Here is a 15,937-nt window from a genome sequence, read left to right as displayed (position 1 = left end):
TTTTTTTTTCTATTTTAATTCAAATGTATTTTATTTGAAATTCGAATTTTAGAAGATGGTTATATTCTTTATATTTTATTTTATTTTATTTTATTCTACTCTATTCTTTTTTTTTTTATTCTATTCTATTCCTTTATTTTCTATTCTATGTTGTTCTGTTTACTCTATTTTTTTGTATTCCATTCTTCTATTCTATTCTATTCTGTTGTTTTTTTTTTTATTATTCTATTATTTTCTATTCTATTCTAGTCTTTTTTTTCTATTTAAATTCAAATTTATTCTATATGAAATTTGCATTTCAGAAGATGGTTGTAGTCTTTCTATTTTATTCTATTCTATTCTTTTTTTAAATTCTATTCTATACCTTTATTTTCTATTCTATGCTGTTCTGTTTTGCTCTATTCTTTTCTATTCTATTTCTTTTTTATTTTCTATTCTATTCCTTTATTTCCTATTCTATCCCTTTTTTTCTATTCTATTTTTTTCAATTCTTTGTTTTGTATTCTGTTCTGTTTTAGTCTAATATTTTTTTCCTTTCTATTCTATTCTTTAATATTCTTTTCTATTCTATTCCTTTATTTTCTATTCTATGTTGTTCTGTTTTGCTCTATTCTTTTCTATTACATTCTTCTATTCTATTGTTGTTGTTTTTTTTTTTTATTCTATCATTTTCTATTCTATTCTAGTCTTTTTTTTTCTATTTTAGTTCAAATTTATTTTATTTGAAATTCGAATTTCAGAAGATGGTTATATTCTTTCTATTTTATTTTATTCTATTCTTTTTTTATTCTATTATATTCCTTTATTTTCTATTCGGTTGTTCTGTTTTGCTCTATTCTATTCTATTCTATTCTTTTCTTTTCCATTTTTTTTATTTTCTATTCTTTACCTTTATTTCTTATTCTATCCCTTTGTTTTCTATTCTATTTTTTTTAATTCTTTTGTTTTGTATTCTGTTCTTTTTTAGTCTAATATATTTTTTTCTATTCTATTCTATTCTTTTCTCTTCTATTCCTTTATTTTCTTTTCTATTCCTTTATTTTCTTTTCAGTTTTATTCTCTTCTGAAATTCGAGTTCGAATTGAATCTGACTCGCATTTGATTAGAAAACTATCTGAATTTGATTCGAAAACTATACGAATTTCAACAGAAATTTTCATTTCGGTATTTCAAATTAGTTTAAATTCATTACTATAGTTATTCATAAATTCGGATACATCCGAATTCTCAAATCCTTGAAAATTCATCCGAATTTCGATTCGGAACTAAACAAAAAACGCTCATGTCTAGTGTTACCACCCCGCCCAGCCTGCTGCTGCCTATCTTGCGGCACCCCGCTACTGGTTGTTGCCACATTGGTTGATGATGATTGGGCAGCGGCCCCGTACTTGCGGTAATACACGACTCGGGACAGCATGTGCTGCATCTGGGTGCTGTATCTCCGGAAACTGAGAATCCCCATCATCATACTGCGGATAAAACGGATGTCATGCTCAGAGCGCTCCTCCGGCTTCCGCAGAGCCACCTCTATGGCTTTCTCAGGGAAGGTGAACTATAACAAAAAAGAAACATAAACTACAAATGTTTCTGAATCCTCCTCAATAAACAGAAACTGTATCAATTTTCAGAAAACAAACAAATCAAACACTTCGTACCCAGGAAAATTCTGACACTTCGCTCCTACATGTAAAAAAAATATACTTTTTGCTAGAAAATTACTTAGAACCCCCAAAACATCATAAATATATATATTAGAACAGAAGCCCTATAGAATAAAACGGTGGGTGTTTAAATTTTTTTATGTCATACGGTATTTGCGCAACAATTTTTCAAATGCAATTTTTTTGGAATAAATACAATTTAACCACTTGCCGACCGCCGCAAGTACATATACTGCGGCGGTCAGCCCCCCGTGCAGGCAAAGTGACGATTTGGTACAACATTCACCTGAGAGCCAATAGGGGGCGAGCGCGCGCCGCCGGAGGCACGCTCCCGCCCCTGCTCATTCACGGACCCCCCCCCGCACGTGTGAGCGACGGACCCGATGTCCGCCGCTCACTCTCGCGATCGTCCAGTACAGCGAGAGAAAGGCAGGCGGCTGATGTAAACACAGACAGATATAGGGATTTTTTAAGGATTTTAAAGGAATCGGATTAGTTTGCAAGAGTTGAATCATATATGTTTGGTATACCTGCTGACTTCTGATTTAATTATCTGGTCTGTCTATATATTATAAGTAGTGAGACCCCCTTTTTTCTTCAGCATCTTCCTATATCTTAAGACGTCTCGCTGCGATTCTGACATTGGTAGACTTGGTCAGAGTCTTTTCTGAGATCTCTTCTGTCGTACGCCGACTCATTGTGTCTTCATTACTGTAGTAATGTCACTCGTCCCCCCAAAAGTGTCAAAAATGTCAGATCCGATCTGTCCGCCGCAATGTCGCAGTTCCGCAAAAAATTGCTGATCGCCGCCATTACTAGTAAACAATAAATAAATAAATAAATAAAAATGACAGAAATCTTTCCCCTAGTTTGTAGATGCGATAACTTTTGCGCAAACCAATCAAAATAAGCTTATTGGGATTTTTTTTTTTACCAAAAATATGTAGCGGAAAACAAATTGGCCTAAAATTATGAAAAAATTCGATTTTTAATTTTTTTTTTTTATTGGAAATATTATATAGCAGAAAGTGAAAAATATTGTTTATTTTTTTCAGAATTGTCACTCTTTTTTTTTTTTATAGCAAAAAAATAAAAATCGCACAGGTGATCAAATACCACCAAAATAAAGCTCTATGTGTGGGGAAAAAAGGACATAAATTTTATTTGGGCACGACCGCACAATTGTCAGTTAAAGTAACGCAGTGCCGTATCGCACCGTTGACATGTGCTCTTCTGGGGGTCCTCCAAGGCCATAGAGGCGATCAAAGATGATCTGGTCTTTTATCGCCTCTGTGACCAGCTGGCCGCACCATCAGATCATCTCTCGGGTGCACCAGTAAAAACAGTAAGAACAACAAACACCGGCGCTCATGAGGGGGGGGGGGGGCTTGAGCCCAGTAAATCCCTTGCAAGCCACAACGTATATAAACACATATATACTGTATATATATATATATATATATATATATATATATATATATACACTGTATGCATTGAGGTCGGCAAGTGGTTATAAAGCCGTCCTTATGAGGAGAGATTAAGCGGAGCTGTACTAGCAGGGAGAGATGTGTACTGGGGGGAGAGATGTGTACTGGGGGGGGGGGAGAGATGTGTACTGGGGGGGGGGGAAAGATGTGTACTAGGGGGGAAGAGATGTGTACTGGGGAGAGAGATGTGTACTGGCGGGAGAGATGTGTACTAGTGGGGAGAGATGTGTACTAGCGGGGAGAGATGTGTATTGGGGAGAGATGTGTACTAGGAGGGAGAGATGTGTATTAGCGGGGAGAGATGTGTACTGGGGGGAGAGATGTGTACTAGTGGGGAGAGATGTGTACTAGCGGGGAGAGATGTGTACTAGCGGGGAGAGATGTGTATTGGGGAGAGATGTGTACTAGTGGGGAGAGATGTGTATTAGCGGGGAGAGATGTGTACTGGGGGGGGGGGGAGATGTCTACTAGCGGGGAGAGATGTGTACTGGGGGGAGAGATGTGTACTGGGGGAGAGATGTGTACTGGGGGGGGGATGTGTACTAGGGGGGAGAGATGTGTACTAGCAGGAAGAGATGTGTACTAGGGGGGAGAGATGTGTACTAGGGGGGAGAGATGTGTACTGGGGGGGAGAGATGTGTACTAGGGGGAGAGATGTGCACTTGGGGGGAGAGATGTGCACTGGGGAGGGAAGAGATGTGCACTAGGGGGGAGAGATGTGTACTAGGGGGGATGTGTATTGGGGGAGCTGTACTGGGGAAAAGTGTTGTGTACTGGGGGAGCTATACTGGGGGGAAAGATGTATACAGTTGGTGTGGGAGGGGGGGGGGTGCGTAATTAGGGGGAGATCTGTATTGGGGGGAGCTGTACTGGAGGGGGGAGATGTGTACTGGGGGCCATATTGGGGGGAGAAATGTGTACTGGGGGAGATCTGTATGAGGGGGGCCAAATTGGGGGCAGAGATGTGTACTGGGCAAGACCTGTACTGGGGAGGAGCTGTACTGGAGAAGGGAGATGTGTATGGGGGGGATATTGGGGGAAGATATGTGTACTGTGGAAGATCTGTATTAGGGGAAGCCAAATTGGGGGCAGAGATGTGTACTGGGCAAGACCTGTACTGGGGAGGGGATGTACAGGAGGAGGGGGGCATATTGGGGGAAGATATGTGTACTGGAGAAGATCTGTATTAGGGGGAGTCAAATTGGGGGCAGAGATGTGTACTGGGGGGAGGCATATTGGGGAGAGAAATGTGTACTGGGGGAGATCTGTATTAGGGGAAGTTGTACTGGAGAGGGGAGATGTGCACTGGTGAAGGAAATAAGTATTGGGGGGAAGTCATATTGGGGGAGGCATATTGGGGAGAGATGTGTACTGGGCGAGATCTGTATTAGGGAGGAGCTGTACTGGAGGAGGGATATGTGTACTGGGGGGAACCATATTGGGGGGAGAAATTTGTACTGGGGTGATCTGTATTGGGGGGGAATTGTAGTAGGGGGTGAGATGAGTACCAAGAAAGAGCTACACTGGAGTGGAGAGATGTGTACTTGGGGGGAGATCTGTATTGTGGGAGAGCTGTTCTAGGGGGTCGAGATGTGTATTGGGGAGGGGGGATATGTACTGGAGGAGCTGTACTGGTTAGGAGATCTGTACTGGGCGGGGAGGGGGGGGTCTGTACCGAGGGAAGCTGTACTAGGGGAAGATCTGCACTGGGAAGGTGATATCTGCACTGGGGATATGTAAGACTGGATTGGGGGTAGATATCTGTACTGTGGGGGACGGGGGTTGAAGGGAGATTTGTACGGTGGGGGGAGATCTGTATTGGGGGGAAGAGGATCTGTACTTGTCTTCATTTATTACTGAGACAATTAAATACAACACAGCCATGACCCACAGTATAACAGAACTCATCCTCTATGCAGAGCTGATATAGTATGGGGAGAAAACAAGATGAAGGGTCTCCACCTCCACTGATATAATGAGTTGTGGTTCCACCAAGCCCTTGGGGGAGGGGCTCCATCAAGGCTCCACCCTAGAGGAACTCTAAGCTGGAGAACTCCAGCGACAGTGCCAGCCTAGTGTCGCTTACCTCGTACTGACTTTTGAAGAAACTTGTGTCAAACGCCAGAGTCAATGTCTTCTTCTTTTTCTTGCCAGTTTTCTTGGGGAGAGAAGATAAAATGTCTGAAGGTCAGAAAATCCTCGTATCTCCTATTTCTAGACGCACATACCCCCCCCCCCCCCCTACACCCTCATTGTGCATAAACTGCCCACATACAACATACTGCTGAAAACATACACTCCTTTGTCTAATAAGGTCCTAATATGATTATGATTTGCACACAAAAAATAAAATAAATTTCATATATACTTTCACTTTCAGAAGGACCCATAGGACTGTGTGTGGTCTGGGTCTCTATCACAAACACCTGAGCAGGCCAATTGCTGATGGAGATTCAGCCATTGATGCCTTTGGAGCTCTATGAATATCTGTAGCAGAAGTTAGATCCCCCCCCCCCTCCTAACCATCAGTCCCCTATAGCCTTTCTGATCTCAGATAAGGGCTCAGTCAACGCACAGCCCACTCATGTTTGATGAGATGGGGAATGCAATGGAGGTGCAGCCACAGATACCTACTGAACTCTATGAGTGTCTGAAGTAGAAGGTCAAACTTCCTTTAGCAGTCAGTAGATAACCATGGAGCTCCATGAGTATCTATAGCAGGTTAGAACCTCCCCACACATCCAGTCTCCTATACCTACTATTACCTACTTATAAAGGTCTACTGACCTTTATAAGTATATGTAGCAGAGTTTAGATCCTCCTCTAACTTCCAGTCACCAAAAAACATTCTGATTTCAGATAAGGGCTCAGACAACACACAGCCTTCTCATGTTTGATGTGATGAGGAATGCAATGGAGGTGCAGCCACAGGTACCTACTGAACTCTATGAGTGTCTGAAGTAGAAGGTCGAACCTCCTTTAGCAGTCAATAGATGCCCATGGAGCTCCATGAGTATCTGTAGCAGCTTAGAACCTCCTTGCACATCCGGTCCCCCATAGCTGCTCTGATTTCAGATAAGGACTCAGACAACGCACGCAATGCTCATGGTTAATGAGATGGGGGATGCAATGGACATGCAGCCATAGACATCTACTGACTTTTATAAGTATATGTACAGTAGCTGAGTATAGATCCTCCTCTAACTTCCAGTCACCCATAACCATTCTGGTTTCAGATAAGGGCTCAGTCAACGCACAGCCCACTCGTGTTTGATGAGATGAGGAATGCAATGGAGGTGCAGCCACAGATACCTACTGAACTCTATGAATATCTGAAGTAGAAGGTCAAACTTCCTTTAGCAGTCAGTAGATAACCATAGAGCTCCATGAGTATCTATAGCAGGTTAGAACCTTCCCGCACATCCAGTCTCTTATACCTACTATTACCTACTTATAAAGGTCTACTGGCCTTTATAAGTATATCTAGCATAGTTTAGATCCTCCTCTAACTTCCAGTCACCCACAACCATTCTGGTTTCAGATAAGGGCTCAGACAACACACAGCCCACTCATGTTTGATAAGATGAGGAATGCAATGGAGGTGCAGCCACAGATACCTACTGAACTCTATGAGTGTCTGAAGTAGAAGGTCGAACCTCCTTTAGCAGTCAATAGATACCCATGGAGCTCCATGAGTATCTGTAGCAGGTTAGAACCTCCTTGCACATCCGGTCCCTTATAGCTGTTCTGATTTCAGATAAGGACTCAGACAACGCACACAATGCTCATGTTTAATGAGATGGGGGATGCAATGGACATGCAGCCATAGACATCTACTGACGTTTATAAGTATATGTAACTGAGTATAGATCCTCCTCTAACTTCCAGTCACCCACAACCATTCTGGTTTCAGATAAGGGCTCAGACAACGCACAGCCCACTCATGTTTGATGAGATGAGGAATGCAGTGGAGGTGCAGCCACAGATACCCACTGAACTCTATGAGTGTCTAAAGTAGAAGGTCGAACCTCCTTTAGCAGTCAGTAGATACCCATGGAGCTCCATGAGTATCTGTAGCAGGTTAGAACCTTCCCGCACATCCGGTCCCCTATAGCTGTTCTGATTTCAGATGAGGACTCAGACAACGCACACAGTGCTCATGTATGATGAGATGGGGGATGCAATGGACATGCAGCCATAGACATCTACTGACCTTTATAAGGAAATGTGGCTGAGTTTAGATCCTCCTCTAACTTGCAGTCACCCATAACCATTCTGGTTTCAGAAAAGGGCTGAGACAACACACAGCCCACTCATGTTTGATGGGATGAGGGATGCAATGGACATGCAGCTATAGATACCTGTTGACCTCTATAAGTATTTGTGGCATAAGTTAGAACCTTACCTACCAAAGATTCCCCCAAAGCTCTGATTTCAGATAAGTGCTCAGACAACGCACAGCCCGCTCATGTTTGATGAGATGAGGGATGTGAATAACAAACAGGGAGGGAATGTACTGTATGTAATACAATATTTCACTCACCTCCTCCTCGTAGGGGGACTCTGCGGAATTGAACCCAGACACCTCAACATCCCCCCAGAACGACGACCCTCTCGCCTCCTCCGCAGCATGAATGAAGCATCTGGTTGCCACTTGTAGGTTGGTGACCTGGTGCACCGCATCGCGGAGGCTCTGTAGATGAAAGACAATGGATTACGTTTTTTGGGGGTTTTTTTAAACAAAATTCAAAGAACTTTTACCCAGGATTCACCTATTTCCCCAATGGAATCCAATTACAGAAATGTGTGAATCCTGGCAAAAAAAAAAAAAAAACATTTATAAATAGTGAGGCGACTTACTGACAACAATCCTCCCCCTAATATCTGGCTAATATCTTACCTTAGCAGCTCCTAAGAGAGAGTAATTACACTGAGCCACTGATAGCTCCCTTAAGTGGCTAATTAAAGAAAAAAAAAATCTCTGTATATAATAAGATTGAAAAATATGAAAAAGCATGCTTGTAACACATCAAAAATTATTTTAAGAAATACACAGAAATATAATCTCAACACATGTGCTCACTTTAAAATAAAATAAACAAAATATAATAATAAATAATAATAAAAAAAATAACAAAATAAATAACAAACAAATATATAATAGTAAACAAATAAATAGGAAAAAGAAGAAGAAGAAATAGGAAAATAATAATAATGATAAAAATAATAATAATAATAATGAAAAAGAATAAATAAATAGTACTAATAATAAAAAATATAAATTATGATAATATTAATAACAAGAACAAGAGGAAGAAGAATAAATAAGAAAATAATAATAATAATAATAATATAAAATAATATTAAATAGTAATAATAATAAATAATGATGATGATGATAATAATAATAATAATAAGAAGAAGAAGAAGAAGCAAAATGAATAAGAACTATTATTATTATTAATAATAATAATAATAATAGTAAAGAAAAAGAGGAAAAAAAAGAAACGAGAAAATAATAATAATAATAAAAGAATGATAAATAAATAGTAATAATAATAATAATAATAATAATAATAATAATAATAATAAATAAAAAGAAGAAAAAGAAGAATAAATAAGAAAACAATAATAAATAAACAAATTGTAATAATATTATATTATTATTAATAATAATAATAATAATAATATTTATTATAATTATAAGTAATATTTATGAGAAGAAGAATAAATATGAAAATAATAATAATAATATAAAAAAATTGTAGTAATAATAATAATAATAATATTTATTATAATTATAAAAAATATTTATAAGAAGAAGAAGAAGAAAAATAAGAAGAATAAATAAGAAAATAATAATAATAATAATAATAAATAATAAATAGTAATTATAATAAATAATAATAATGATGATGAAGATGATAATGATAATAATAAATATAATAATAGCAATAATAATAAGAAGAAGCAAAATAAATAAGAAATAATAATAATAATAGTAAATAATAAGAAGAAAACGAAATGAGAAAATAGACAACGAAAATATATGTAAAAATCACACTGTAAGAATTGAAATAAGACCAAGAGGTTAGAAATGAGAAAATAATAATAATAAAAAATAATAAATAAACAGTAATAATAATAAATAATTATAATAATGATGATAATAACAATACAAAGAAGAAGAAGAAGGAAAAGACGAATAAATAAGAAAACAATAATAAAAAATAAATAAAGAAATAAATTGTAATAATAATATTATAATATTATTATTATTAATATTATTATTATTAATAAGAATAATAATAATATTTATTATAATTATAATTAATATTTATAAGAAGAAGAAGAATAAAATAAAATAATAATAATAAAATAATAAATAGTAATAATAATAACAATGATGATGATAATAATAATAATAATAGGAAGAAGAAGAAGCAGAATAAGGCCCTGTTCACATTGCAGCGACCCGACTTTGCCGGGCGACCTCATAGGTCGCTGCAATGTGAACGACTTTGCCGGGCAAACTCGGAGCGGCCGGCACAGACTTCATAACATTGAAGTCTATGTAGGTCGCTCCGGGTCGCCCCAAAGAAGCTCTGGACCCTTTTTCTAAGTCGGAGCGACTTGTGTCGCTCCTATTAGAACGGGTCCACAGCTTCTCTATGGAAGGCGACCAGGTCGCCTGACAGGTCGCCTCAGTGTGAACGGGGGCTAAATAAGAAATAATAATAAATTGTAATAATAATAATAACAATAATAATAAATAAAAATACAATAAATAAATATAAATACATACTTTTCATTAAATACACAAAAATACAGTCTCAACACATGTGCTACTTTAAAAAAAAAAAAAAAAAAAACTATTGAAATGACATTAAAGCTGAACTCCGTGGAAGAGAAACATTTACTGCTCATTTTTGGGATGATGAATACAGTTACATAGTTACATGGTTAGGTTAAATAAAGACATAAATCCATCTAGTTCAACCAAATAGAAAAAAATAAATAAATAATATAAATAAACAGAAAATCTCCATGTATAGGACTCTCTACCCATAGTTGATCCAGAGAAAAGCCAATAAAAACCCCTCGGTGAAGCATGGTCCAATTTTCTCCAGAAGGCAATTGGATATTCCATTACCGCCGGTGTTATTACCTATAGATGATAGACTATCTAGTTGTATTTTGTGCATTTAAAAATGCACAAGTCCTAAGGAGACAGCAGATGACAGACCGGGGTACAGGACCAATGAAATTGGCCCTGTAGCATGTGATCGCTTTGACCAATCACAGCATTCATACTGGTAAATAAAGGCTGCATATAGCAGTGATCGCTGTCAGAGGAAACGTTTTCTGCAGTGCTCGGCTCAGTGGGAAACATTCAGTGTATTTTGTAAAAAATAAAACTTGATGACAGTGATCAGAACAGTGCAGTGCCACTATGGTGACATGGTCCTGCTATGGCTGGTAATCAGATACAATGGATGGCTGCCCCGACATCACTGTATGCCAGTGCAGCCAGCCAGTGCCTCTGATCACTAGCCACAGCAGTACAATGTCACCAGACCAGTGCAGCCAGTCACATTGTCCCTGATCACCACAATCCATGCCCCATCAGTCCCAGTGTCACCATATTAGTGCAGACAGTCATAGCACCCTCGATCACCAATACTCCAGTCACATGGTCATCAGGCCATTGGTTTGCTGCTCTGATATCAATGTATGCCAGTGCAGTTAGCCAGTGTCTCTAAACATTAGCCACAGCAGTATATTGTCAACAAACCAGTGCAGCCAGTCAAAGTTCCCTGATCACCACCACTACCAGTGTCACTTGACCAGTGTAAGCCAGCAACAGTGTTCCTGAGCACTGCCACACCAGTACCAGTGTCACCAGACCGGTGCACACCAGCAACAGTGTTCCTGATCACTGCCACTCCAGTACCAGTGTCACCAGACCAGTGTACACCAGCAACAGTGTTCCTGATCATGGCCCCACCAGTGCCAGTGTCACAAGACCAGTGTAAGCCAGCAACAGTGTTCCTGAGCACTGCCACACCAGTTGCAATGTCATCAGACCAATGTAAGCCAGCAACAGTGTTTCTGATCGCTGCCACACCAGTATCAGTGTCACCTGACCAGTGTAAGCCAGCAACAGTGTTCCTAAGCACTGCCACACCAGTACCAGTGTCATCTGACCAGTGTAAGCCAGCAACAGTGTTCCTGAGCACTGCCACACCAGTGCCAGTGTCACCAGACCAGGGTATACCAGCGACAGTGTTCCTGATCACCGCCACACCAGTACCAGTGTCACCCGACCTGTGTAAGCCAGCAACAGTGTTCTTGAGCACTACCACACCAGTACCAGTGTCACCAGACCAGTGTACACCAGCAACAATGTTCCTGATCACGACACCACCAGTGCCAGTGTCAACAGAACAGTGTAAGCCAGCAACAGTGTTCCTGAGCACTGCCACACCAGTCACAATGTCACCAGACCAGTATAAGCCAGAAATAGTGTTCCTTATCGCTGTCACACCTGTGCCAGTGTTACCACAGCCAGTGTGCACCAGCAACAGTCTTCCTTATCACCACCACACCAGTCTCAGTTTCACCAGACCAGCGAGGGCCAGCAACAGTGTTCCTGATTACTACCACACCAGTCACCAATGTCACCAGACCAGTATAAGCCAGAAATAGTGTTCCCGATCACTGTCACACCTGTGCCAGTGTTACCAAAGCCAGTGAAGCCAGAAACAGTGTCCCTGATTGACACCACACCTGATCACCACCACACCAGTACCAGTGTCACCAGACCAGTGTAAGTCAGCAACCGTGTTCATGATCACTGCCACTCCAGTGCCAGTGTCACAAGACCAGTGTAAGCTAGCAACAATGTTCATAATCACCGCCACACCAGTGCCAGTGTCACCACAGCCAGTGAAGCCAGCAACAGTGTCCCTGATTGACACCACACCTGATCACCATCACACCAGTACCAGTGTCACCAGACCAGTGTAAGCCAGAAACAGTGTTTCTGATTACCACCACACCAGTGCCAGTATCACCAGATCAGTGTAAGCCAGCAACAGTGTTCTTGATCACGGCCACACCAGTGCCAGTGTCACCAGACCAGTGTAAGCCAGAAACAGTGTTCCTGATCACTGGCGCAGCAGTTTCAATGTCACCAGACCAGTGTATGCCAGCAGCGATGTTCCTGATCACCACCACACCAGTGCCAGTGTCGCCATACCAGTGTAAGCCAGCAACAGTGTTCCCAATCATTGCCACACCAGTGAGAGTGTGACCACAGCCATTGAAGTCAACAACAGTGTCCCTGATAACAGCCTCATCAGTCCCAGTTCCACCAGATTGCCACAACACAATTCCCACTGTCCTCAGACCAGTGTAAGCCAGCAACAGTGTTCCTGATTGCTGTCACACCTGTTCCAGTGTCACCAAACCAGTGTAAGACAGCAACAGTGTTCCTTATCACCACCACACCAGTCTCAGTTTCACCAGACCAGCACAGGCTAGCAAGTGTTCCTGATTACTACCACACCAGTCACCAATGTCACCAGACCAGTATAAGCCAGAAATAGTGTTCCTGATCGCTGTCACACCACAGCCAGGGTCACCACAGCCAGTGAAGCCAGAAACAGTGTCCCTGATTGACACCACACCTGATCGCCGCCACACCAGTACCAGTGTCACCAGACCAGTGTAAGCCAGCAACAGTGTTCCTGATCACAACCACACCAGTGCCAGTGTCACCAGAACAGTGTAAGCCAGTAACAGTGTTCCTAATCACCGCTACATCAGTGCCAGTGTCACCACAGCCAGTGAAGCCAGCAACAGTGTCCCTGATTGCCATCACACCAGTCCCAGTTTCACCAGACCAGTGTGTGCCAGCAACAATGTTCCTGATTACTACCACAACCAGTTGCCAATGTCACCAAACTAGTATAAGCCAGCAATAGTGTTCCTGTTTATTGACCACATTTCTGCCTGCTGCCTGGACAGATACTTTGCCTGTTTGCACCAGTGCCAGTGTCACCACAGCCAGGGAAGCCAGCAACAGTGTCCCTGATTGACACCACACTTGATCACCATCACACCAGTACCAGTGTCACCAGACCAGTGTAAGCCAGAAACTGTGTTCCTGATTACCACCACACCAGTGCCAGTATCACCAGACCAGTGTAAGCCAGAAACAGTGTTCCTGATCATTGGGGCAGCAGTTGCAATGTCACCAGACCAGTGTATGCCAGCAGTGATGTTCCTGATCACCACCACACCAGTGCCAGTGTCGCCATACCAGTGTAAGCCAGCAACAGTGTTCCCGATCACTGGCACACCAGTGACAGTGTCACCACAGCCATTGAAGTCAACAACAGTGTTCCTGATAATAGCCCCATCAGTCCCAGTGCCACCAGATTGCCGCAAGACAATTCCCACTGTTCTCAGACCAGTGTAAGCCAGCAACAGTGTTCCTGATTGCTGTCACACCTGTTCCAGTGTCACCAAACCAGTGTAAGCCAGGAACAGTGTTCCTTATCACCACCACACCAGTCTCAGTTTCACCAGACCAGCACGGGCTAGCAACAGTGTTCCTGATTACTACCACACCATTCACCAATGTCACCAGACCAGTATAAGCCAGAAATAGTTTTCCTGATCACTGTCACACCTGTGCCAGTGTCACCACAGCCAGTGAAGCCAGAAACAGAGTCCCTGATTGACACCACACCTAATCACCGCCACACCAGTACCAGTGTCACCAGACCAGTGTAAGCCAGCAACAGTGTTCCTGATCACAACCACACCAGTGCCAGTGTCACCAGAACAGTGTAAGCCAGTAACAGTGTTCCTAATCACCGCTACATCAGTGCCAGTGTCACCACAGCTAGTGAAGCCAGCAACGGTGCCCCTGATTGCCATCACACCAGTCCCAGGTTCACCAGACCAGTGTGTGCCAGCAACAGTGTTCCTGATTACTACCACATCAGTTGCCAATGTCACCAAACTAGTATAAGCCAGCAATAGTATTCCTGTTTATTGACCACATTTCTGCCTGCTGCCTGGACAGATACTTTGCCTGTTTGCTGAGCATGTGTCTGCCTGCCACCTGAACTGACCCATCTGCACCAGTCCCAGCCATTCCCTGCTGTCCGTGAGACACCAGTCCCAGCCATTCCCTGCAGGCAACTGCACTCCTGGTACCACAGGAACCATTTTGTTCACCCTTTCTTCAGCCTCCAGTACTTCTTGTCCAGTAAATATGGCATTCCTGGGGGCAGTCACTTACCAGTAGGCTAGGCTTGCTTGGCTCTTAGGAATGGGGACTACTATAGGTGACTCTACTTTAAGCTATATTCCCTGACCACTTGTACAGAGGTGACCATTATAATACACTGTTTTTGGTGTAATTGGTTGACTTTTGTGATACAATGTTCAGTACATAATCTGTCCAAACATTGACAAAGTCTCACACATGTGGTATCCTCATACTTGGTAGGAGTAGCAGAATGTGTTTTAGAGTGAAATTCAAAATCTACCCATCCTGTGTGTGGAAATTATCTTATTAACAACTTTGTGTAACAATTTTAATTTTCTTTCCAAATTTTCCAAAAGCTTGTGGCAAAAAAATTAAGTCTTCAAAAGACTCACCGCGTCTCTTAACAAATACCTTGAGGTTGTTTACTCTCCAAAATGGGATCATTTTGTGGGTGTTTCTAATGTCCTAGAGCTCCAGATCCTCCCAAAAAGTAAAAGGTAGTCCAGGGAATTTTATGTCCCTAGAAAGCCTGAAGGTGCTCCTTTGATTTTTTTGCCTCTCTACGTGGTTAGGCTGCAACAAAGTCTCACACATGTGGTATCCCCATTTTCAGAAGAAGTAGCAGAATGTTTTTTGGGGTGTACATTTTAGTGTCTATGCTACATGTTAAGAAAATCTTAATAGACAACTTTGTGTAAAAAAAAAAAAAATCCATTTCCATTTTCCAAAAATGTGTGGCAATAAATAAAATCTTCAAAAGACTCATTATGCCTTTTAAATACTTTAGTGTTTATTTCCAAAATGTGGTCTTTTTGTGGGTGTTTCTACTGTCCTTGTGCTCCACGGCCTCACAAAACATGAAAGGTAGTCAGGAGTAATTTATGTCCCCAGAAGTCCTGAAGGTGCTCCTTGGATTTTGGGACATTCAATGTGGTTAGGCTGCAAAAAAAGTCTCACATGTGGTATTTCTATACTCAGGAGGAGTAGCAGAATGTTTTTTTTGGGTGTAAATGTAAGTATGTCTATACTGTATGTTAGGAAAATCTTGTTAACTGACAAAAAAACAAAAAATCCATCTCCATTTTCCAAAAATGTGTGGCAATAAATGAAATCTTCAAAAGACTCATAATGCCTTTTAAAAATACCTTGGTGTGTTTATTTCCATAATGTGGTCTTTTTGTGGGTGTTTCTACTGTCCTAGTGCTCCAGGGCCTCACAAAAAATGAAAGGTAGTCAGAAGTAATTTATGTCCCTAGAAATCCTGAAGGTGCTCCTTGGATTTTGGGACTTTCAATGTGGTTAGGCTGCAAAAAAGTCTCACATGTGGTATTTCTATACTCAGGAGGAGTAGCAGAATGTTTTTTGGGGTGTAAATGTAAGTATGTCTATTCTGTATGTCAAATCTTTTTAACTGGCAAAAAACAAAAAATCTATCTCTGTTTTCCAAAAATATGTGGCAATAAAAAAAATCTTCAAAAGACTCACCATGCCTTTTAAAAAAT

At 41.0% G+C, this 15,937-nt stretch overlaps 1 protein-coding gene across 1 annotated transcript in view; it reads right to left on the bottom strand.

The window, feature by feature from the left end:
• Positions 1-15,937, bottom strand: part of LOC309555788 (cyclic nucleotide-binding domain-containing protein 2-like) — a 267,741-nt gene that overhangs the window by 37,078 nt on the left and 214,726 nt on the right. The window contains exons 3-5 of the mRNA XM_082257946.1: positions 7,688-7,841; positions 5,235-5,329; positions 1,389-1,552 (exon numbers count right to left, since the gene is read on the bottom strand). Coding sequence (XP_082114072.1) covers positions 1,389-1,552; positions 5,235-5,329; positions 7,688-7,841 — 413 coding nt within the window. The remainder of the gene's footprint in view (positions 1-1,388; positions 1,553-5,234; positions 5,330-7,687; positions 7,842-15,937) is intronic.

This window comes from Pelophylax lessonae (genome assembly GCF_965119305.1).
Source record: "Pelophylax lessonae genome assembly, chromosome: 5".
Classification (NCBI taxonomy): Eukaryota; Metazoa; Chordata; class Amphibia; order Anura; family Ranidae; genus Pelophylax; species Pelophylax lessonae.
Note: the sequence above shows the minus strand (reverse complement) of the source record. Positions and strands in the feature narration are given on the sequence as shown.